Consider the following 23,816-nt stretch of genomic DNA (forward strand, 5'->3'; position numbering starts at 1 on the left):
AGTGTCCAGGTCCTCTCATGCTCGGTCCCGAAGCATGCTTGAATGCCCGGCTTCCCTTCCGATGACCCCTAAAGGTAACAAAGCCAGTCGGGTTACCGACAGATCCTTGCAGAGCTCGTCCAATTCCGGTCGTGGGTGGTCTGAGGCGCCTGCAATCCACATGAACAAGCAGCATTGCGAACAGTATCATCACAACAACAACTCCACGCCTCATCCTTGCTTTTGAATCAACAGAGACTTGGGAAATCGCCCTTTTATGTACACAAAGATTTTTCACCAAATCGCCAAGGGCGGTGGTGTTACTACTTTATATATTTAGATTACCAACTCCTTTGACTCTTGCGTTTTATTTCTTTATTTCCCCTGTTTTTCCACGCTGTTAGGAACATGGACTTGGTTCAAACACAAGGCCAATCGTTCATACAGGAAGAAAAAGGAACAAACTTTGTAAAGGCGAGGTAGGCCTTCATTTGCAGGGCCACCGCCACATTGGACTGATGTAGATATCACACGCTTTCTTTTCTGAATCATGCTACAGCTTCAATACATATTTATATATGATTATCTGCAGGTTGGCACGCAGGTTCTATGTTTTTATGTTTTAATATTATTACATTTGGTGCTACAATTCATGCAATGCAAGGAAGTTTCGTTTGGTTTAAAGGAGTTGGAATACAGTTTTGGATCATAGGATAAACTTAAATCATGCTTTTGTGTTTATTAATGTACAAAGTATTATTATAAGATAGTGGAAGGCCCAAACAAACATTGGGAGGAGGTTGCACCACATCCATCCATTCCTCTCATCAATCATTGAATAGGATAAGACAATGAATATAACAAAATTAAATTAGGGTATGATATGTGAGTTGAGACAATGGGTACATATACTATTGCTACTCCTGCTCATAAATGACATTTTTTTTTTTAATATTTTTAATTTTATGGAAGAGTATTCGTAAATCACTTAAATAATTGCATTTTAGGATAAGTCCAAAAAACTTTAGGGAAGGGACGATGTAGTCAGCTGGTGTGACGTCATTTTGGAACCCGCTTGTCCGAAACGTTGTCCGGAATCTTTGTGGTTGATGCTGAATCACCACTTTCCAAAATCTTCATTAATTTTCCTCATAAACAATTTTGTTTTTATGATTATATTTAAAAATCATTTTTAATGCAGTTTTTTTTTTTTTTTTGAAGTAAAATATAATTTTAACCTTGAGACCATGATTAAAAAAAAAAGGACAAATATGATACTGTAATTAACATTATGAATTAAAAAAATCTCAATCAACTTTTTTATTTATTTTCTTTCTACTTATTTTTTTTTATTNATTTCCTAAATCCATGATCATTCACTAAATTTGTTTGAAATGGATGAATTTGTTTGTTTAAGAAAAGAAAAAAGAGAAGAAGTTGGAAGCGCATTGGATTTTGGCAGATTTGTGGCGTTCTAAACTTTTTCAGACAATTTGCATCACTTTACTTTACCAACTCTGTCCAACCCCATTCCTCATTTTTATTTCTTCCACCATCACCCACTACACCTCCTTTTCTCAACAATCTTCCTTTTCTCTTCACTCCTTCATCACCATGAAGAAAATCAAATCAGTTTCACAGGAACAACAATCCCCACCACCCTCCTCCTCCTCTGCCTTTGCGAATTTAGACGACAATCTCTTGTTCGAGGTGTTTAAGCACGTCGACGCAAGGACACTCGCCACGGCGGCCGGCGTCAGCAAGCAGTGGTACAAAACCGCCCACGACGAGTGGCTCTGGGAGCTGCTCTGCACCAAACACTGGGCTAACATCGGCTGTGCTAACCAACAGCTACGCTCCGTCGTGCTTGCGCTTGGTGGCTTCCGTCGATTGCACTCTCTTTACCCATTTCCCCCTGTCATAGGATCCGCATCCTGTATTCCCTGGGGCAAAGACGAGGTTCATCTCTCCCTCTCTCTTCTCTCAATTCGGTACTACGAGAAGATGAAGTTCAAAAACAGACCCACTTCTTGAATTCTCAAGCTCTTCTGGATTTTGGATTTTAGATTGTTGTAAAAAGACAAAAATTTGGGTGTTCAAATTCCCCTCTCCTCCACCGACTGTATCGGTTTGTTTTAAATTCAGAGATTGTTCAGATTTGGGTGTTCTAATTTAACTAACTTACAGATTTTTCTTCTGTCAATCGACTGTGGGTGGATGGATTAACTTCCAATTTTATATGTATGTGTTGCTTTTCTATGCCAACTGTTACCTGAAGGAAGGGGTTTGGGACATTTGAAGGGAAGTAAAAGATTAGGGTTATGTCTGTCGACAGCTCGGTAACGTAAAAATTAAAATTGGCGTTGAAGTTTCTAAATATTTTGACTAGGTCTTAATTTAATGGCGACAGCTTTCTTCCCCACTTGGAAAAGAGGCACAAAACAAATCTAGTCTTGGCGCAAATGGTTCTGTACCAAAATAGTTCATCGTTTTGTGTCAAATCAATCATGGGTCCTAAATTAATTACAAGTTGGAGGAGGAAAAAGTGGATGGGGTCTCATTGATTTGATTCACAGAGATAGAATAGAACTTGGCTGCTTCACGCTCTATTAAAATTCATGAGATTAAAGAAAGTTTTTAAGGACATCAACCATGGAATTTCTCTCTTGTTCTCTCTCGCTCTTCTTCTCTGTACACTGCCAAAATTATTGTGATTTCTGTAAATCCAAAGGGGTTTTGGTTCGGCCGTTACTACTAATCGATCTTGCTTATTCCAATCCGCTTCACCACAGCGTTTCTGATGGCATCCGTCTGCAAATGCCAACCCTTATGCTCTATTCCAGACATGTACTTCCTCACTTCCATTTTTATCATCTCCTGCATCGCACCTAGGAACTCCGCACTAAATAACTCCGATTCTCTGCCAACCCCGCCTGTGGTACGAGTTGCCTGAACCATATTCCGGGTCGGGCTCGCGACTGAATCCGATCCATACCCGGATGTCGAAATGGATCCTGGCAATGAGAGGCACAGTGAGGTTGGAGGATCGTTGGAGTTCGCAACCTGCTCATGATTCGACGGAACAATCGAACCGCTTCTAGCTAAGGGTCTGTATACAGGAAGCGGCGGCGATAGAGACGAGTCGCTCAACTCGGATCCGGATGGACTACTCGGGTTAAACCCAAACCCGGAAGCGACGATGACTGGACCTGGACCAACGCTGGCAGATCTCTTCAGAGGCTGATGCAAATCCGGATCGTTGAAATCATCACCCATGGCGGAGCATTTACGCTTGAGCGTCGAATTCCAGTGATTCTTAATCGCGTTATCCGTGCGGCCATTCAAAAGGCGAGCAATGGTGGCCCACTTATTCCCAAATTTGGCGTGAGCTCTGATAATGGCGTTATCCTCTTCAGCAGTAAACGGCCGGTGCTCAACCCGAGGTGAAAGCTGATTACACCATCGGAGACGGCAAGATTTTCCAGAACGACCAGGAACCGACTTACTGATCAACGACCAATTTCTGGGTCCGTAGGTTTGAACCAATCTCTTCAACGACTCATCCTCCTCTGGACTCCACGGACCCTTAATCCGATCCACATCCTTCCTCATAGACTCCATGGATCAAAGGTTCTAAAACAAAATATTCAAATTTAAAAAAGCAAGAAAAAAGAAAAGGCGTCTGAAAATTTGTACAGAATTGAGAAGAAAAGGCGAAGGGGTTTTATGAAAGCAGCGTAGGCGAGGAGGCCTCACCCTGTTTGTTAAAGAATAAGTGAGGAAGGAAAGGAGGATATTTATATGAGAAAAGATAAGAATGACCGGTTGAGCCGGTTGCACAGTAGAGGAGGATGCTTCGAGGGAAGGTAGTTATTCGCATACAGCTGTAAAGGACACGTGTCAATTATCTACGGCGCATGTTTAGTCATAACTGGGACCCATTTGGAAAACTGCCTTACCTGCACACTGCAACAGGTATTTAGGTAATTAGCCAAATTCATGTAATGGTAAAAAAAAAAGTAACGGCATTTGAAAATGTTATGAAATTAAAGTCATGAAATTTGGTCCGTTAGGCTTTGTTTGAGGATTATTAATTGATGGTAAATTAAATGAAGGGGAAAGGCGGTGAGGGAGCCGTTGGAAAGGAGGTTTAAATTGAAATTCAAACGAGGTGTTATTTAGTTAATTAAGAAAATAAGAAGAAGAAGAAAAAAAAGAAAATAGGATAAGAATAATTTAAAAGAGAGTACGGTTGGGAAGTTGGACGGGAGCGGAGGTGTTTGACCAGAACAGCCTGGACAGCATTTGGAAATAATTATTTTAAGTGAATTATATACCAACACACAAACATATTTATATATNAAAAAAAAAAAAAAAAAAAAAAGATATTTACAAATCGCAATGAGTTGCTGAGCTGGCCATAGAACGACAAAAACTTCAGTAGCAGAATCGCAGGAAGAACGCCTTTGCTTTACTATCATGTCAGTCCAGGCTGTAAACTCTGCCCACTAACCAATTATATAATACCACGTGGAACTTGCCACCATACTTTATAAAACTTCCAAACCCCCCTCCACCGCCTTTCCCGTTTTCACGTAACTTGTATTTCTTTTCTTTTTCTTTTTGTTTTCGTGTTTTTTCGTCTTCTCATTTTGCCCTTAAAATTAACTTAATATATATTAAAATTATAATATATGAAATCATTTTGGGGTGGGGGAATAATATATTAAATTAATATAAACCACAAACCTGTTTCCAAAATAAATAAAATCATATTTCCTAATGGATTGAGTCCAAATCCGTCCCTATCAACAATGGAATTCCCGCAATAATAAAGAAAAAATATCACAACCATTACTATGACAGCTATACAGACGCCGATCTTCCAAACTAAATACTATGAAAAGAATCCCCCTTGTCTTTTTATGAAAAATAGACATTCAAATTTTAAAATATAATCATTTAGGCCGCCTTCTTTCAAAAAAAAATTAAAGATTTTAATTTGTAGTTTTTCATTTTCAGAACACATTTACTTTTTTATTTTCCGCCTACCTTTTCAACTCACCTACAAATGTTACAACAATTTCAAATAAACAATAAAATACCTTTTGAAACCCACTTTATTAATAATTAAATCTTTTCGAGTATGTTTAAAATAAATAATCCTTCCAAATAAGCTAATGAATAATCCTTCCCACTTGCAGTCCAAACCTCCAACCAGAAAGGCTGAGATACCAATTAAGCCCAATGGGCTCGGAACCAAAATAGCCCCCTAAAGTCGGCTATATTCAATTGACTAGGATATTAAATTAAATAACAAAAATATCATAATTTTGGCATTATTCTGATTCATCAACACCTAAGTTTTAAGTATATTAATATGTTACAAAATTTGTATTTTATATGTAATTGGTTGAAAGTGACATTAAATACAAAACTGAAAACACAATAATCTAATGTAGTAGAGGCCTTTTATAGTTTGACCTATAAATATACACAAAATTGCAATCATGTAACAGACTTGGCTACTTGCGTCTTGGTTAGCGTAATCCCCTCTCTTCTTTATATCTGCGCTTTGTGTATTTTATTTCCTTTTTGAGTTGAAATTCCCACTCCAATTATTCAAACCAAACAAAATTCGAACATTTTGTCCTCTCAACTTTCTGTCTTCCTGTTCTTTATTTCTTTTCTATACACTATTCTTCTTTTTCTTTTACCTGCATTGACTCAAATTATAAAAAGATTCAATAAAATAATATAATGTATAGTCCCGTTGATCGCGGGTGAGAAGTTGCAGAAAAATGGAAACATAGTTTGAAAAGATTTAAAGGAGGAGCAGTGTTGGGCTAAAGTGAAAGCTTACTGAATTTCATCATGCCCTTTCGTCTAAAGTGTTAGAAAAGCACATGCAAACGCCTCCTCCTCGTGGCTGTGTTTTTGTTTACTGTCATCAACTCAACTCCCAACAAAAAAGAAGATGAACACCTTCAGAAACACGCAGTGGATTCAGAATTAAGCCTAAAACATTTACTAATGAAATTCCCTTCTTCAAAAAGACAGCGTAACTTTTGAGTATTTTTAGAGAAGCAGAGCAACACAGGGGACCATACTGTCCAAATGGTCGGTCTGATTTAAGAAGCCAAACTGGGAAGGGGGAGGTGGGTGAGAAACCAGAGTTTTGAATGGTCCCAACCCATTTGACGCAAATTTTCAAACATCAGATTGTCCTTAAATAAAATATTCAGGTCAAACCAAAAATCATTTCCTCCAAATCTCAATGCCGAAGTGGCCGACAAAATCTACTTCCTCTTCCCACTGTTCACATGCAAACAAAAATCAACTCTTNATTTTTTTCATTTTTTTTTTTTTTTTTTTTTTTTTTTTTTTTTTTTTTTTTCTTCCTTCTTCGTCCTTCAATTCAATTATATATTATTTGATTCGTTTTCAGCTAACCCCATTACTAAAAATTTGATCTTGGCGATCTCAAGTTGAAAGATTCATCAAACCCCATGTAAATGAAACAGATCATTGAAGTACTGAAACTGCTATTCATTGTTATACATTCTCATGTTCTTTGCATCCGGATAAAATGCCAGCCATCTCTGCGTTTCCTTAAGCTTCCGATTGCACATTCATTCATAATAACTGGCAGATTGATTAACAATTTTGGGGCCAAAACTGGAGAGATGGTTAGGCAATTCAACTTGCAGAATTCGATAAAATATTGATTCTAATTCTTATTCAACATACAAGGATTACGAGGAAAAAGAACAAAGGGAAGTTAATTAAGAGAGGGTTCAGGCGAGGACATGTCGAGGCAATTTGTAGCTGTTGAATGGTTCGCCATCTCCAGTGGCAGATGATCCATTGCTCTGTTCTTCTTCGTTGAAGGCTCTGGCGAAGATGAAACCGACGAGGCCACCGACCATGACTCATTCGAGCTATCGGAGCTGAATGACACGTCTATCACGCCGTTTGGGCTGCCCGGAATGGACCCGAATTTACGTTTCTTAAATTGATTGCCGTTTCTTCTAGATGCATCTGAGATCAGCTTACAGCATTCCTCCACATTGCCCTGTTTTGAGAAAAATAATAAATAAAAAAACTTGGTTATAACTTATTCAAATCGTCGATTGGTTGAATTTGGGTATTAGGATCGAAATGCGAATACTAAATATGGACCTTTTCGATTCCGAGGATGGTAAGAAGCTGGGAATCGTATTCGACGCCGAAGTGGGGCTCCATAGCTTTAAAAGCGTGCAGCATTGTGGCGGTGGCCATTACAGAAGGAAGAAACGACATGAAATCTGAGTCTGCAAGTAAAAAGAACACCAAAAGGAAATGAGCGTGGGAATGCACTATAAAAGATTGTTAATTTATCTATGATTTCTTACCTAAGATAACCGAGAGAATAGTTCGTTCACACTGCCTAAGGATTTCCCAGCAGATATGGTCCTTGAATCCCAGTCTCCTTGAAATATAATCCACAAATGAAAATGGGGTGACAGGATTCATCCGCCATTCAAGCGTAGAGAGCACAAGAAGCTCCATCTTCTTAATGGTCTTGGTTTCAAACAGATATCTACTGTCTTCCACCTACACAAGTCAAAGCTCCGACAGAGATTAATGATTAATTGTTGAAGTAGAAGGATGAATATGTCCCAATCCGACCACTTGTAAGTTGGGTTATTAAGATTTGTGGAAACTTACTTGTAGGTCCAATAAAAGAGGGACTTGGGTCTCCTCCACTTTGGCAGCAAGGGAGATGCAAGCAACAGCAGCAAGCTGAGACATCCACGGCTTGTCTGTTTGAAAATGAAAACAGGACAGAAACCGGTCCAAGTAATCGACGGCGAGAACCGCAGTGAGAGCTGAGAAGGAGAAATGGGCACTGATCTTCAGCATCCAGTCGACGGCACGTCGTCGGGCGGCCGCAAGAGAAGGGTCAATCTGAATGCTTTTAAACAGTTCATTGGGCCTCTCTTTTGAAAGCAGAGAAATTAGTTCATGGTCATCCCAAAACAGATCCTGCTCAGCCAAAATCGGAGAAGTTGAATCGGTTGTTAAAGTAGAGTAAGGTTGGTGGTCAAAACCCCTTTCCTCGTTGTCGTCCTCCTCCCAGTGCTCCTCAGAGCAATAAAGAGCATCAAGCGCATACGGTGGTACCATCTTCTTCTGAGAAGAAGAGGTTGAGATTTTGGTTCATTGTAAGGCGTGAGAGAGGGAAACTGAGTGAACAGAGGAGAGGGGCGAAGAAGACCAATCCTCACCCATGGCTGTAAGCTGCGCTCTGTCTCTCGTGTTCAGATGGAAGAAGAGAGAGTCTTTATTGGTAGGAGTTTAGGAGCCGCGGCTTTGTGCGTCTATCTGGTGACTGCTAAATCGCAGGTAAAAATTGGGAAAATTTTAGACTACTCCAACTCGATGTTAGCCACGTCAGCATTTTTAAAAGGTAACACGTGACCGATTTTCGTGTTGTGATTGGGCCAGTTGGCAAGGAGGGTCCCCCTGATGATCCTCTACGAGCAGGTGTATTTGAGTGTTTGTGATATCTAAAATGTAAGCCATCTGATTAAATAATTATTATGGAATGAAAGACGTAATAATATGGGAATTATTAAATGGGAGGGGGAGTGAAAGTGGGCAGGCAGGGAAAGAACCACTCGCACACCGTTCGATACGATATGAAAATGAACACAAAATCACAAAAATAAAAACAAAATTGAAAAAGTAAAAGAAATTCAGCTTCTTTCACTCCCAAACCCAATTAAAAAATATATATATTTTCTACTCCTATTAAATGTAAAGTTAAAAAGTTAAACATAGGTATTTAGACAAAATTTAAAGGTTTAACCTTTTGTGATTTTTATTTCAATGGTGGGGGTGGTGGAGGAATGGTAGGAGAGCGGTGGGTGGAAGCATGGGAGTTCACTCGTTGCAGGGGCTAATTAAAGAGTGCTGCTTTATTGTACAAAAAGTNAGATGGAAGAAGAGAGAGTCTTTATTGGTAGGAGTTTAGGAGCCGCGGCTTTGTGCGTCTATCTGGTGACTGCTAAATCGCAGGTAAAAATTGGGAAAATTTTAGACTACTCCAACTCGATGTTAGCCACGTCAGCATTTTTAAAAGGTAACACGTGACCGATTTTCGTGTTGTGATTGGGCCAGTTGGCAAGGAGGGTCCCCCTGATGATCCTCTACGAGCAGGTGTATTTGAGTGTTTGTGATATCTAAAATGTAAGCCATCTGATTAAATAATTATTATGGAATGAAAGACGTAATAATATGGGAATTATTAAATGGGAGGGGGAGTGAAAGTGGGCAGGCAGGGAAAGAACCACTCGCACACCGTTCGATACGATATGAAAATGAACACAAAATCACAAAAATAAAAACAAAATTGAAAAAGTAAAAGAAATTCAGCTTCTTTCACTCCCAAACCCAATTAAAAAATATATATATTTTCTACTCCTATTAAATGTAAAGTTAAAAAGTTAAACATAGGTATTTAGACAAAATTTAAAGGTTTAACCTTTTGTGATTTTTATTTCAATGGTGGGGGTGGTGGAGGAATGGTAGGAGAGCGGTGGGTGGAAGCATGGGAGTTCACTCGTTGCAGGGGCTAATTAAAGAGTGCTGCTTTATTGTACAAAAAGTTATGGGGTTTTTTTTTTTTTTTTTTTTTTTTTTTTTGGTTCTTCTTCTTGGGAAGAAGCAAAGGCCTGAAACATGCAGATACAGAGAGGAGGGAAGGAAAGGGCAGTAGGGTTCATTAAGTTGGAAGAAGCAAAGGCCTTAAACGTATAGAGAAATGAAGGGAATGTAATTGAAGAACCTCACTGAAACGTTGCTGTCTCTTTGGTAATAGAAGGCTCAATCTACGAGAAGGGCATACAGAAATAGAGTCAATGGAACTGTAACAACACAAGGTGGCGTTAAGGCGATAACTTCGAATTATCTTTCTTCCCTCCATAGCCCTTTTTTCTTTTTCTATCTTCTTAAAATGGTCAAACTCGGATCAGAAATGGCAGCTACCACTTTGTCTGTGTATGCAACTCAGGCACGCAGCCTCGTATAGTAGTAGTCGTATGTCTCCCCCCAACTTTTTTTTATCAAAAATGCAAAACCCTTTTTTAAAGCTGCGATCTTTAAAACCTTTTTTTCAATTTCAATTTCAACAAAACATTGCATATGGATGACATCACTTTGGATATTTGTCTTAACTTGTTTATGTATTGAAGTTGAATAGTTGTATAATTTTAACTACTAAAAACTGTTACGAAACAAAATCAAGGTTAAAATGAAAATTTTCCATCTTAGAGTGATATAATTGATATGGATGATCGGTTCTTAATAAGTGGTCGTAATCATTTGTTAGCTACCAAAAGTCTACGAAACACGATGATGAGAAATGAGTTGACAACACATTCCTTTCCCTTGAATTATCATGACAATCCAGACCCAGTACAACAAAAACATCACATATATAAAAGTTATGCGGGACTGCAGTCCGGTGGAGATCACAGTTCAAACCTACAATAATTCCAGCTATCAATGTGCCCTCTTAAGTCATATTCCAAAAGAAAAGAAAGGAAAACTATGGATTTCTAGTAGTAAAATGATAATCTCGAAAAGGGTTTGACATTGGTTCACCTATACTCACTACATACAATATTTAATCTTCAGTATGCCAAAGTCACGACTGCAAGTCGTCATTCTCTACTCTGTTTTCTTCTCTTTCTTTACATCGCTCTTCTGGTATACAATTATCTGACTCAAAATGGTACTGTGTGTCACAATAGAAAGTGCCGATCCCAAGAGAACTTTGACAAGCTTTAAGGACCACGGTTTATCAAAATGAATAAACATCTAGGAAATTAACTTGAATGGATTATATTAACAACAAAAAAGAACGAGAGGTTACTCATAAAACCAGAGAGCCAGTGGGAGCAAGTTTTCAAAGACCTAGAGAGGACTAATGCAGCAATGCATTTTCTACAAACAGAAAAAGGGAGTATTTGAATTTTGCCATCAAGTTTATATTTTTCAAGTAATGTAACCGATGACTACAAAGAAATGAAAATTTGTTAGTAAAATCGGAAAAAGTGTTTAAGCAAAGGCTCAACCTAGAAAAGCCCAAAACTTCATGCATGAGACTGATTCTTGAATTCTTATAAGAAGTTATCACTGAAACTACTACCCAAATAATATAAGTGCGGAAAGGAAAAAATAAAAATAAATTTTAAAAAGAGGATACCACTGCTTGGTGGGTTTTCTTGGATGCTGGTGAAAACCCTCACTGCAAAAGAAAAATGGAATAAACCTTGATGTCTTCACGAGAAAACTAATGCAACCGACTAAATCTCATCAGGCAAACGTCTTACCCATAGAACCTCCAAAGTTCATCATGGATGTTAAAAGGCTAAGCTCCCCAGTACTTTTGTTCTGTACAGAGGATTACTTTTTTTGAATGAGAACTTTCATTGAAGATATCAAAACAAAATACGGTTAAGACATGATATCAAGCCAAAGAAAAGATTATTTATAAATGTGGGAATTCGTATTGGCTAGATAAGGGAGAGATCATGAGTACATAAGTGACGAAGGATAGCTTCATTGGTAATGAGGCTTATTGGGTTAATCCAAAAGGCAAAAAACCATGGAGCTTATGCTCAAAAGGAAAGGTAAACTCTCACTTGAACTGTCATTGGTTAACATGACAACAGCTGGTTTCGTGATTACAAGGTTCAGTTTCGAACCACTTTCCTAATATTTTGAAATGCAATTGGAGAAATTATGACAATGGTACAGATCGTCCAATATCATTTAATATTTTTTCCCGACTTTTTTTTCTTCCTTCCCAAAGGGTAATTTAATTGAAAATTTGAAATCGTATAATAGAACCTTCAAATAAACTTACTGAAAAGTTCTTCCATATTTGTGGGATCCTCGAGAAGAGAAAAACTGCATGTTGAGATGCCTGAAAGGAAGTTTCCAAATTGGCAAAGATTTTAGTGTAGAGCTATTACAGGAGAAAATTTTCCACACATATAAAGGTAAGTCTTTGATTTTTCTTCATTTATTTACCTTCTTCGGGGAATGAACAAATACATTAGTGATAGGCAGTAAAAATATCTAAAGAACAATTTACAAGAAATTGAGAAAGCTTAAAACATGGATTAAGAGATAAATCCTAAAAAAAACAGTACGAGACTTGCGTAAAGAGCTTCAAAGAGAGCAAGATTAATCTGACCGGCTAGAACTGTTGGTGCTAGAGCACAATATCTGAGTGGCAGCGTGTTAAGGCAGTTACAAGTTTCTCCCTTCTTTTGCAAAAATTAATATATAAATAAAAAACAGGAGGATCTCAGTTGAAATGTTCTCATTATACAAGCATGCGACAAGAAAGAAGCAGAATCTGAACAGGTGAAAAACAAATAGGATACAGTAACGCTCTGATCCACGTTTTCATACCAATAGGCTGAGAATAATAGTAGATAACGGCAACCAAAACTATAGCTGNAATAAGCCAGAGCAATAGTGTAACCTACGACTTCTAGCTCAAAGGATATAACACTAAGTCCTCTGATACTCTGATGTTTCAAGATCTTCATAATCTGTAGGAAAAAAATTTGTATTACAACGATGGCATGTAAAGAACCAATGACGAAAATGGAACAGGGAGGGAGCCAATCTTCCCATCGTAGGATGCATGCAAGAGAAATGGTAAAAATTATTCAGGCAGAAACGTTGAACAGGAAGAAAACAATAAATAAATAAATATTTGAATTTAAAGGAAGCGTGGGGATCTTCTACGGCGATTGATGTAAGTTCAAGAGATTTATTTAGGACCTAATTAGACTTGGAACATGTTGCAATTCTTAGCTACACCCAAAAAGGTTTAGGTATCAGATGCTTACTTATAACTGAACTAATTGAACCTAACAAAACTTATTAGCAAAATTGAGCCAAAAAAGTTTATTATCAAGATTAAACATTAAAAAGTTATTATCAACCGCTACTTTACACAACACAAAAATTGTTCACAAACAATTCACGGGTCTTGAATTGCATTACACAGAATNAAAAAAAAAAAAAAAAAAAAAAAAAAAAAAAAAAAGGGACAAAAAAATGCGCATAAGAAGAGGCTAATTCGGTTTAATTAATAGCAAAAACATCCATGCATTTGAGTAAACAAAATTAAAGCAAGGATATAACCAATGATTCTGAAAATGCAACCTAGCACAATGAGCAAATCATGAACTAAGACTTAGATTGTCTGAGTAGTATGCCATAATTCATTAGATTGTCTGAGTAGTTTGCATTTTCCCACTTTTATCAGCAACGTATTTTATGGAGTTTTTCCAGAGAAATGTCTCCGTGGCAGCGATTTTTCAGTAGTTCCCAGTATACCTTGAACCAAGAGAAAAACCAATTCCCCATAAGCTGAAAATGGAAGTCTTTTGTGGACACAATAAGCCAGAGCAATAGTGTAACCTACGACTTCTAGCTCAAAGGATATAACACTAAGTCCTCTGATACTCTGATGTTTCAAGATCTTCATAATCTGTAGGAAAAAAATTTGTATTACAACGATGGCATGTAAAGAACCAATGACGAAAATGGAACAGGGAGGGAGCCAATCTTCCCATCGTAGGATGCATGCAAGAGAAATGGTAAAAATTATTCAGGCAGAAACGTTGAACAGGAAGAAAACAATAAATAAATAAATATTTGAATTTAAAGGAAGCGTGGGGATCTTCTACGGCGATTGATGTAAGTTCAAGAGATTTATTTAGGACCTAATTAGACTTGGAACATGTTGCAATTCTTAGCTACACCCAAAAAGGTTTAGGTATCAGATGCTTACTTATAACTGAACTAATTGAACCTAACAAAACTTATTAGCAAAATTGAGCCAAAAAAGTTTATTATCAAGATTAAACATTAAAAAGTTATTATCAACCGCTACTTTACACAACACAAAAATTGTTCACAAACAATTCACGGGTCTTGAATTGCATTACACAGAATCAGAGGGCAAACCGAACCTCGAGAACACATCCCAGCTGAACATTTATTACAAACGCTATGATTCCATCACAATTCCGTCGATAAAGTCAAAACAGATATGTTTATAGTCTAGAGAGGGAAGGCAGAATGGCTTGCCTGAGGAAGTTTGACGGTGGTTGAAGCAGCGACAATGCAATAGCCGAGAAGCTTAGAGATGAGGGGTAGCAAGCAATCTTTCTCCGGGAACTTGCCGTGGTTTAGAGCTCCGAAAACACAGGTGAAATCCATTCCAAAAAACTCCATCTCCACCCGCGTTCTTCGGATTACAACGCTGAGTAAGCAAGACGTCGATGAATACAGAATCCTTCACTTGACGGACTTGTCGACTTCGCCAAATCAATCCGCTGCTGTTCTTCATGGGAATGAAATTCGGGCTACAAGACGGAATGTCGTCGATCTGATGATGGGCTTCATGTTAAAAAATAATGGGCCGACGGTACACGAGCATGGGGGCCCAAATTTTTTCCCTTCTTAGAACAAGGGTCAATACATCGCAATCTAACCAATAATAAATAATAATAATAATAAAAATAATAAAAAATCTGTTCTAATTTAAAATTTGATACCTGGATTCATGATTGTTGCATTTGGGACCTGTTCTTTTCTCTTCCTGTAGCACAAAAGTAAAGGCAATGGAACCTAAAGCAATTAAAAGAAAAAAGCTGCTTGGAATTGGGAACTAAAGGGGCTGACTCATCCTCTGAAATCATCCTGCTTCTACTTCCTCTTCCTGCCCCCGTAATTCATTTACAAAAAAATACTATTCTATTCTAGATGTAATGTAACAATAATTGTCTATGGTATGGTATTGTAGAGAGCTCTCTCGCTTTGCTTTGGGTTGGTTGGATGATAGAAGTCCCACGTCAGTTAATTTAGAGAATGATCATAGGTTTATAAGTGACGAATACTAACTCCATTCCTATGAGACCTTTCGGGGAAGCCCAAAGCAAAGCTATGAGAGCTTATGCTCAAAGTGAACAATATCATACCATTGTGGAGAGTCGTGTTCGTCTAACAGATATGGTATTTATCACTTATAAACCCATGATCTTCTACTAAATTAACCAACCTGGGACTCACTCTCAATACTCTCAATAACCTCGAGAATCGAGAAACAATTTATTAGGAGTGATTTTTATGCAATCATTTTAAAGTTTGATTTTATATATTTTAAAACTGATTTTCGTACCATACAATTGATTGAAAATAAATAAAGACCAATTTATAATAGTGTATATATATATGTTTTTCAACGAAGAAAAGGTAAGTACACGTTGAGACAGAGCTTTGGTGGAGCCACAGTAAAGCAAATAAACCTTTAAAAAAAGGAGTATAGGAAATAAAAGGTAGGAGTTGAGTTTTTCTTTTTAGTTTTCTATTTTTAAAAACAAAATCCACGCTTTATTTAAAAGTTAAAATTTAAAATAACAGAAAAACTAAAACGTGTTTCTGGATTAATTTTTATTTTATATTATCTTCCAAGTTAAAAGAGACAAACAATATATATTTAAAAATAAATTTTTTTAAAGAAATAACAATAATCCTTGTGTTCGTCCTACCCTTCTATAATTATATCAATTATTTTTTAGTTGTGTTGGTTATTTATTTATTAGTTAATTTAAATTAAATTTAACTAATTTCTATAGTGGTGGAATATAAGTCGTAGAGTAAGACATAAGATTTTTAAATGTAAAGATCACACATCTTTAGACCAGAGGAGCAATAATTGAGGAAAGACCCCGAGAGTGGGGTTACGCTTTTCCTTTATTCATATTACCAAAAGAACTTTTATCATCGTGAAATTACAATGGATGCCTTTCTTTTTATATTAATGTAATTCTAATAAATTTAAGGAGCCCATGCAGTAGGATGTCTCTTATAATTTGCTCTAAAAAAAAGAAAAAAAAAAAAAGAAGAGCCTTGATGAACATATATAACTTACTAGTGTGTGAGATAAACTTAGAAAGAAAAGCATGATGCCTTTAATTGGATAGCAACTCACATCTCTTGTACTATAAAGACTAATTAGCTATTGGGTTTATGATAAGTTATAATATAAACCTTCCCTTGTATACAAAAATAAATAAATAAATAAGAAAGTGAAAGTGAAAGTGGGTTGGTCGATGCAACGTTGGGGGCCCATAGCACTCGCCTGTCTTTTTATCTGCTCCCAATACGGGGTAGGGTTAATAGAGCGTAAAGGAATTAAAAGGAAGAGCTGTTCAGGGTTTGGGAATAAAAGTCTTGTTGATCATGTTAGATCCGGACCCACCAATGTTTTTTATTTTTGAAATTGAATTCCTATAATAAAAGAATTATGAGTAAAAAATGACTAAGACTTCAAAGGAGTCTAGCTTCGATTAAGAGGAGACGGGGAGGTGTTGCTAACATCGACTAATTTAGGGAATGATCATGAGTTTATAAACAAATAATACTCTCTCCATTGGTACGAGGTCTTATGGGGAAACATAAAGCAAAGCCAGGGAGCTTATGCTCAAAGTGGACAACATCATACCATTGTGTGGAGTCGTGTTCGTCTAACTTAATATCAGAGTCATGCCCTAAACTTAGTCGTGCCAATAGATTGCTAAATTCTCAAATGTCGAACAAAAAGACTCCAAAAGAAAAGGAGTGAGCCTCCTCGAAGGCAGTAAAAAATGACTAAGACTCCAAAGGAGTCTAGCCTCGAGGAGGCGTACTTTGTTCAAGGGAAGGTGTTGGATGATGAAAGTCCCACATGTATGAGACATTTTGGGGAAACCCAAAACAAAGCCATGAGAGCTTATTCTCAAAGTGGATAATATCATACCATTGTGGAGAGTCGTGTTAGAGAGTCGTGTTCGTCTAACAATGGGTTGATAGAAGAAAAGTATTTGTTAAAAAGTTTGATAATGATTTCACGTTCCTCTCCATGCATTTTTATAATCAAATTATTAGGAGGCTGCAACCAAAGCTCCAAAAGAAAATAAGAATTTCCACGTGGCGATATAATATTAGGAAACGTTGCTAGGAAAAAGGTATGTGCAGCCTGTTGTTAGACGAACACGACTCTCCACAGTGGTATGATATTGTCCACTTTGAGCATAAGCTCTCATGGCTTTGCTTTAAGTTTCCCCAGATTGGCCTCATACGAATGTAGTTAGTATTCCTCACTTGTAAACCCACGATCATTCCCTAAATTAGCATATGTGGGACTTCCATCATCGAACACAACCCCGCTAGCGCCCAAATTTTGTTCGGACTATAAAATGGTGTAGCCTCAGCCTCTCCTTTCACACAGCCCTCCTCTGTTTGTCTCGTTACAAAAAAAAATGTGGCCAAAGATTTTTACCATCCTTGTTGTTTTACAGTCCTCGTTCCTCCTGCATGGGCTTGCCCAAACAGGACCTCCACGGCCGAACCCCACCATCACGCGGATCCGGCCAAGACCGTCGCTGATCCCACCGGGCATCAAGCTAATGCCTCGCCGCCCGAATAACGACCCGGGACCTCTAGCCAACCGGGCCAGAATCCTGTTCATAACCCAAGAGCTCAAAAGAAACATCACTTACGACCCATTAGGGTACACCAAAACGTGGGTGGGCGACAATTACTGCCTCTTCAAAGGGTTCTTCTGCGACGTGGTTCCTGACCTCAACATCACTGGACTATCCTCCATCGACTTCAGTGGCGCTAGATTTGGTGGTCCTTTCTTGAACTTCTATCGCTTCATTCGTAACCTGCCCGACATTGCCATCTTCCATGCTAATTCCAACAACTTCACTGGCGTTATCAACCGCAATATTAACAAATTGCGGTTCCTGTATGAGCTGGATTTGAGCAACAACAAGTTCCTTGGTGGGTTCCCTGGATACGTCCTTGGAGCTAATAAATTGGCGTTTGTGGACTTCCGTTTCAATACTTATAATGGTTCGGTTCCGTATCGGTTGTTCAACATCGATACCGACATCCTTTTCATCAACAACAATGGCTTCGCCGGGAGGATCCCGCAAGCCACCTTCGGCAACACGCCCGCTCTGTATATCACACTTGCTGGCAACAAGTTTACAGGTCCTCCTTTAATTTTTAATATGAAAATCATTTTCTGATTGGTCCATAAATGCAATCTAAATTAAATTAAGTCTTTAAATTTTAATTTTGTGCCACGTAGCCTAAGAAATTGAGGGAGAAATTACAGATTCTAATTTAATTGATTCCTATGGTTTTGAACAGGTCCAATCCCTCCAACCATCGGGCGAGCTTGGAGAACTCTTCGGGAGGTGCTGTTCTTAAGAAACAGGCTGTCGGGATGTCTGCCTTTCGAGATAGGATATCTGGTAAAAGCCACGGTGTTCGACGCCAATTCAAACATCTTGACAGGTCCAATCCCGCAGTCCTTGGGCTGCTTATTTAGCTTGGAGATTCTAAACTTAGCCAACAACCAGTTCTACGGAGCCATTCCCGAGTCCCTCTGCAGGCTTCCGGACGTCTACAACATCACTCTAAGCAACAACTACTTCACCCAAATCGGGCCACAGTGCCGAAAGTTAGTGACAGCGCAAAGACTCCACGTGCAAGGGAACTGCCTTCCGGGGTTCCGATCGCAAAAAACTGCAGCCCAATGCGCCACGTTCTTCTCGAAGCCGAGGAGCTGCCCTCGAGCCAACACCTTCAACTATGTCCCCTGTACACTTCCTACGGCGGCTAATAAGGCTGTGGTTACTTCTGTTGAGGATATGGTTCCTCCTTCACCCCGTTCGTATGCGGCGCTTGAAAGGCCTCGCCCTCACCATTGATTTACTCTTTTTCTTTGGTGCTCCAATAAAATTACGGTCACTAACACTCGGCCTTCTGTTTGATGTTTCATTTTCTTGTCCGCTGNTCTGTGACTGGGAAGAACTTGGAATTGGAAGAGGGAAAGTTGATGTTTGGATGTTTTTCGTGGGTGTTAATGGAAAGGATGGACCGTCTTCTTTTTATGTGTAAATTTATGTCTATTTAGATATTGTGCTTTCTGTCCCATAAATCACTTTTTTTTTTTTAATATATTGATCGTTTTTAAATCTACAAACACAGAGATAAAATAAGTTCAATTACTAATTAGACATTTTTTAGATATCTTTTTTAAAAAATAGACCAACTAAACTTATAATTCAACTTTATTTTAGATAAGGCTGATGTGTGGATTAAAAATAAAAGCATAGATTCATAATTATAACAACATCAAATTTCACTAAAAGGACCTTTTTTGAACTGTAATGATATTTTGATCTAGATAATTTAGGATTTTTAATTGGTACGCTTTCAAATATCTAAATTTTGTTTTTTTAATTACAATAAATCTTACATTTAGTTATTATAAGTTAATCTTATTGTGTAACCGACTATACTAATAAAGAGTATATTAGAAGTAAAATAAAAAATTTAATGACTTATTAAATACAAAATTTAGATTTAAATAATTATTTTACACTTTTTTTTAAGTTGATGTAGTTATTGAACATAAAATAAAAAATTAAAATTTTTATTAAATACCTTAAAAAAATTGAGAGATGAGGAGGACAATAAAAGTTAGAGAATCAAATTTATAATTTAATTAAATTATTTTTGTCAATATACTCGAGTCAACTAAGGACATTTTTAGTTTATCAAAGAAAAAAAAATTTTTATCACGTAAAATAAACATTTCCGATGACGATGACGTGGCCTACTGCTGCCATAGCGCCATGTCATTTGCGCGGGATAAACGAATAAACAATATAAAAGCGAAGACCATTCTTTTATTTATATTTTAATTTATTGCATATTGCATTCTCCAGATTTGACCTCCTTCCATTTCGTTTTATTTTTCCAAATCTTAGACGAGTAAAAGGGAAACCGAGAGAAAAATCCACGTCCGCCCTTGTCATCTGTCGCTCCATGGTGCCCTTTTCTCCAAATTGATCAGGTATATTCATTATTTCTCTTCTTTTGAATCTTTGTCAGTTTACATTTCCTCGGGCATTTTCATTATGTGTATGCGGTGGTGCAAGATTTGAGCTGGTTTCAGGTAACCCTAGGGTCGCTCAGGTTTTAGATCGGTTAGCTGTGTTAGTCTTCACGGTACTAGTTCAGTTTGAAAATTAGTGATGTGCGATTGATTCAATCAATACGATACCATGCAGAATTTTGGGTTATTTGATTCGTGAGGATTGGATTTCTAATTGCTTTTGGCGTTTGAGCTTCTTATTATTATGTTTCCTACAAGTATAATGACAAGTTGAGTTATGGCTGTTTGGATGAATAATATTCACTGCTTCACCCATTTTTTCGGGCTATATGAACACTTGATTTTTTTCCCTTTAAGTACTCTTTTTCAAAAAATTTAACTGGAGATATCTATGTGCTTTTTTAACAGGGTTCACTTTTTCCAAAAATCATTTACTGGTGAACTCGGATAAAATGGACAATGCAGGATTGTGAATTATTGACTAACATGAAGCAAGTGTAGACTTCCAATTGATGTTCAAATTTTTAGTTAAAAGCTAGATTCAGGTGGGGATAATAATGGAATCGACGTTTTCAAGTATAGTGAAATCTACATTAGACTGGGTAACCTTGATTCTCGATGCTCCTTCTGCTCGAGCAGTTATCTTTGGTGTGCATATTGGAGGTACCATAGCTCTACTAAGAATTTGGTTCATATTCGTTTTCTATGTTTCAACCATTAGGTGAATTACGTGTTTCTTGCCTCTTTCTTGAAGGACATTTGTTTGTGGAGGTTCTCCTTTTGGTGGTCATCATTTTTTTGCTTTCCCAGAAGAGTTACAAGCCCCCCAAGCGGCCCCTATCAAAGAAGGTTTTTCAATTGTTCTGATTTACTGATTATTTTTGTCATTCCAATTTTCAAATGTTAATAGTTACTCTGAGATGACTCCTATATGGCAGTCTGAATAAAGTAGCTTGGTGACAGCTGATCTTGTTTGGTAGAGAATAGATGTTATGCAGGCAGTGGTGGATCTGCAATATGGGTTCAAGAGGGGCACATATTGATAATCATATATAAAATTTGAATAATTAAAAGGATAGCTTTTTTTATCCATCATTAGTAATTTTGCTGTCTACAAACAACCAAGTTATTAATTTTCCGAAATCAATCCATCTCCATATTGATTTTTTTTTATTATTATTATCACTACCAAATATCAACATCAATGATCAATTATTAGAGTAAGGAGGAAGAAAAAATCATTGTTAGAGTTACAAGGAAGAAAATTATACAAATTATCATGATTTCGTATAATATTAGTAAATCTAAGTGAAACGATATTTGATTTACCCAGTTATAGTTTGGTTTAAATGATTTTATGAGATTTTGTCACAACCAATAAGTGATGGATTCTCGTTGCCATGGAAATATCATTTAATGAATGTCTGGGGATTCTTTATGGCGTCAAGTCCACTATTTTCCAGGTTCTATTGTATTTTTCTGTTTATCTGTGAAGTCATATATTTTTACTTTATTAAGTCTCGTGTATAACTTTTGTAATGCTTCTGAAATTCAGATGGTATCCAAATGGCCTCTCATTTCATTTTTAAAATTATAATTTTGTCTTTTCCTTTTATTTATTTATTTTATAACGCTTGAAGTACCAATCTTGAAAGTTTTGCAACAATTGTCATTTTCATGTTAAAAGAGAGATCTATTTTAACTTTATTCTTTGTATCTGCATTGACCTTTTCATTTTAGAAGGTTTTGTTGTCTATGTTCTTTCGCCGTTCTATCTTGTAACTATGTTTCCCTCTATGTTTGTAGTGGTTTTTATATAAACTCAGTTTTGCATTACATTTCTCTGCATGATTTTGCTTAAATGTACGTTTGATCCTTGCAGGAAATAGATGAGTTATGTGATGAATGGGTTCCTGAACCCCTTATCCCATCAATAACAGAAGAGATACAGAATGAACCACCAGTGCTGGAAAGGTGACGAGAACTTCTAATTTTGGCTGAAATTATTTTGCAGGGAATTTCCTAATGTACTATTTGGATTGCCCACTTGAAGTACTTTTTTCTTTAATACATGCAAGCTCTTAACTCTTGTGTAATAGTTTTTTTTTTTTTTCAACAATGAATTCCGTAATTTATTGTCTTTCGATTTGTTTAAATTTTACCTATCATTGGATTAGTTTGTGCAACTTCCCTTATTACAAATTTCATTTTATCCAGTGCTGCTGGACCACATACAATTATCAAGGGAAAGGAAGTAGTGAATTTCGCTTCTGCAAATTATCTTGGATTGATAGGCCACGAGAAGCTACTTGTACGTGAGCAATTTTCCATTAGTAATTGGAATGTGCACAGATTCTTTGCATTTAAGAACTAGTTACAGTAATCTTTTTCGTCAGGAATCGTGTACCCATGCATTGGAGAAATATGGTGTTGGTTCATGTGGTCCTCGTGGGTTTTATGGGACAATTGGTAAGATTGGGCACTGAATTAAAACTGATTTTGGGGCCGATCGCATTACATAACTTCTTTTTTTAATTGTTTACAGATGTACACCTTGATTGTGAAGCCAGAATAGCAAAATTCTTAGGGACTCCAGACTCAATTCTGTATTCGTATGGACTTTCTACTATGTTTAGTGCAATTCCAGCCTTTTGTAAAAGAGGAGACGTCATTGTAGTGTGAGTACTGTATCTGCTGAATTCTTATTAAAGAACATAGTTGCTTACTTTTTCTAGTTTCTTTTAATTTTATTATATGTTGCTCTTTTATTAGCCATTTGGTCATTCGTCTTATGCTGTCATTGATGATTGTTGTTTGTTCACCTTTATGGTATGATATGGTTTGGTTTAAAACTTCAGTTGACTGAAACTGTCAGGTAACTCGGATAAAATTGACATTAATTCCTTTTCTCCTTTCTTTATTTTCTGGGCACAAGATGAACCTGTTTTGTGTTTTTTTACAGTTGTAAGAGAACTGAAATATAATGCATTTTAAAATATTTTCCTACGCTCTATCTCAAGTTCAATGGGATTTTTTAAAAATTATTTTGGATGAATATGGAATAACGCTATAAGAAAGCTTGTTGTATATTTTCTTCCCTCCTTTTCTGAGTAGTTTTATCATAAGCGTGGAACTGTTGGTATGAGTTCATCCCTATATCACAGGGTTGGCTTCAGGAGCTGTGTACTATGATGGCGTAGGATGCTTTTATTTCATTGTTTGGTCTTCCGAGCTGTTTATCAGACTGGGTTGGGTCCAATTATTTTGTTATTTTTCTTCTGTTACGTATGCTACTGGTGGGAGTAAATACTGATTACAGCATGAAACTATTTTAAAGAGTAAAGCCACGCTTCTTTTTTTGCCAGGGATGAGGGTGTTCATTGGGGAATACAGAATGGGCTATATCTATCCCGGAGTACTATTGTATATTTCAAGCACAACGATATGAAATCCTTGAGAGATACTCTTGAGAAAATTACTGCTGGAAATGAAAGGGCTAAGAAACTACGACGCTATATTGTGGTTGAAGCAGTGTACCAGGTTGTTCAACACTTCATATTTGGATGTTGTGTTTAGAGTATACATCTGAAATTTAGTTGAACTTAGTATGATGTTCAGTTCTTCAATGTGAAGACAGTGATCTTCATATAATTCGAAGATTTTTGCATGAGACACTCAATGGGATTGAGGGGATTTAAATCATGAACGATATCTTTAAACCAACTGGACTTGCTAGTTGGGTTGTCACTAAGGGACTTTCTTTTAGCTTTTTATACTTTCTATCTCTCCCACCCCCCCC

General features: G+C 37.1%; 6 protein-coding genes across 7 annotated transcripts in view; 3 read left to right on the forward strand and 3 right to left on the reverse strand.

Moving 5' to 3' along the window:
• The first annotated feature begins 1,378 nt into the window (after positions 1-1,378).
• Positions 1,379-2,182, forward strand: LOC111805966 (F-box protein GID2-like). Its single transcript, XM_023691277.1, has one exon. It carries the CDS (start codon positions 1,594-1,596, stop codon positions 2,011-2,013), a length of 420 nt encoding a protein of 139 aa, XP_023547045.1. The 5' UTR covers positions 1,379-1,593; the 3' UTR covers positions 2,014-2,182.
• A 160-nt stretch (positions 2,183-2,342) lies between these two features.
• Positions 2,343-3,762, reverse strand: LOC111805965 (transcription factor MYB44-like). The gene has a single exon (XM_023691276.1). The coding sequence runs from the start codon at positions 3,598-3,600 to the stop codon at positions 2,734-2,736; it is 867 nt and encodes a 288-aa protein (XP_023547044.1). The 5' UTR covers positions 3,601-3,762; the 3' UTR covers positions 2,343-2,733.
• A 2,833-nt stretch (positions 3,763-6,595) lies between these two features.
• LOC111805690 (cyclin-D3-3-like) lies at positions 6,596-8,339 on the reverse strand. The gene is made up of 4 exons (XM_023690858.1): positions 7,690-8,339; positions 7,374-7,575; positions 7,162-7,292; positions 6,596-7,054 (listed from the first exon to the last, which is right to left on the reverse strand). Exons 1-4 carry the CDS (start codon positions 8,146-8,148, stop codon positions 6,761-6,763), a joined length of 1,086 nt encoding a protein of 361 aa, XP_023546626.1. The 5' UTR covers positions 8,149-8,339; the 3' UTR covers positions 6,596-6,760.
• A 2,042-nt stretch (positions 8,340-10,381) lies between these two features.
• Positions 10,382-14,421, reverse strand: LOC111804895 (mannose-P-dolichol utilization defect 1 protein homolog 2-like). Its single transcript, XM_023689710.1, has 8 exons — positions 14,146-14,421; positions 13,390-13,543; positions 12,423-12,495; positions 12,195-12,261; positions 11,897-11,956; positions 11,361-11,421; positions 11,234-11,275; positions 10,382-10,799 (listed from the first exon to the last, which is right to left on the reverse strand). The coding sequence occupies exons 1-8, from the start codon at positions 14,290-14,292 to the stop codon at positions 10,696-10,698; spliced, it is 708 nt and encodes a 235-aa protein (XP_023545478.1). The 5' UTR covers positions 14,293-14,421; the 3' UTR covers positions 10,382-10,695.
• A 2,914-nt stretch (positions 14,422-17,335) lies between these two features.
• LOC111805032 (uncharacterized protein At4g06744-like) lies at positions 17,336-18,909 on the forward strand. The gene is made up of 2 exons (XM_023689894.1): positions 17,336-18,099; positions 18,262-18,909. The coding sequence occupies exons 1-2, from the start codon at positions 17,361-17,363 to the stop codon at positions 18,822-18,824; spliced, it is 1,302 nt and encodes a 433-aa protein (XP_023545662.1). The 5' UTR covers positions 17,336-17,360; the 3' UTR covers positions 18,825-18,909.
• A 932-nt stretch (positions 18,910-19,841) lies between these two features.
• LOC111804798 (long chain base biosynthesis protein 1-like) overlaps positions 19,842-23,816 on the forward strand; it is a 5,911-nt gene continuing 1,936 nt past the window's right edge. The window contains exons 1-8 of one of the 2 annotated variants that reach the window (XM_023689588.1): positions 19,842-19,975; positions 20,426-20,680; positions 20,772-20,866; positions 21,900-21,991; positions 22,235-22,328; positions 22,414-22,486; positions 22,563-22,695; positions 23,383-23,557. In XM_023689588.1, the coding sequence (XP_023545356.1) occupies positions 20,575-20,680; positions 20,772-20,866; positions 21,900-21,991; positions 22,235-22,328; positions 22,414-22,486; positions 22,563-22,695; positions 23,383-23,557 (768 nt within the window). In that variant the 5' untranslated portion in view covers positions 19,842-19,975; positions 20,426-20,574. Of the gene's footprint in view, positions 19,976-20,007; positions 20,078-20,425; positions 20,681-20,771; positions 20,867-21,899; positions 21,992-22,234; positions 22,329-22,413; positions 22,487-22,562; positions 22,696-23,382; positions 23,558-23,816 lie in introns of those variants that run through there. The other variant, XM_023689589.1, reaches the window with a different exon arrangement.

The sequence above is a fragment of the Cucurbita pepo genome, chromosome LG11, assembly GCF_002806865.2.
Source record: "Cucurbita pepo subsp. pepo cultivar mu-cu-16 chromosome LG11, ASM280686v2, whole genome shotgun sequence".
NCBI classification, from domain to species: domain Eukaryota; kingdom Viridiplantae; phylum Streptophyta; class Magnoliopsida; order Cucurbitales; family Cucurbitaceae; genus Cucurbita; species Cucurbita pepo.

Excerpts from the sequence above, each read along its gene's own strand:
- LOC111805965 (XM_023691276.1), bottom strand. The coding sequence starts at position 3,600 with ATGGAGTCTATGAGGAAGGATGTGGATCGGATTAAGGGTCCGTGGAGT.
- LOC111805690 (XM_023690858.1), bottom strand. The coding sequence starts at position 8,148 with ATGGTACCACCGTATGCGCTTGATGCTCTTTATTGCTCTGAGGAGCAC. Across the intron at positions 7,576-7,689 it reads CTCTTTTATTGGACCTACAA|GTGGAAGACAGTAGATATCT; the intron begins GTAAGTTTCCAC and ends TGACTTGTGTAG. Across the intron at positions 7,055-7,161 it reads CCATCCTCGGAATCGAAAAG|GGCAATGTGGAGGAATGCTG; the intron begins GTCCATATTTAG and ends TTCTCAAAACAG.
- LOC111804895 (XM_023689710.1), bottom strand. The coding sequence starts at position 14,292 with ATGGAGTTTTTTGGAATGGATTTCACCTGTGTTTTCGGAGCTCTAAAC. Across the intron at positions 13,544-14,145 it reads CCACCGTCAAACTTCCTCAG|ATTATGAAGATCTTGAAACA; the intron begins GCAAGCCATTCT and ends TTTTTCCTACAG. Across the intron at positions 11,957-12,194 it reads CTCTCTTTGAAGCTCTTTAC|GCATCTCAACATGCAGTTTT; the intron begins GCAAGTCTCGTA and ends ACTTCCTTTCAG.
- LOC111805032 (XM_023689894.1), top strand. The coding sequence starts at position 17,361 with ATGTGGCCAAAGATTTTTACCATCCTTGTTGTTTTACAGTCCTCGTTC. Across the intron at positions 18,100-18,261 it reads TGCTGGCAACAAGTTTACAG|GTCCAATCCCTCCAACCATC; the intron begins GTCCTCCTTTAA and ends GGTTTTGAACAG.
- LOC111805966 (XM_023691277.1), top strand. The coding sequence starts at position 1,594 with ATGAAGAAAATCAAATCAGTTTCACAGGAACAACAATCCCCACCACCC.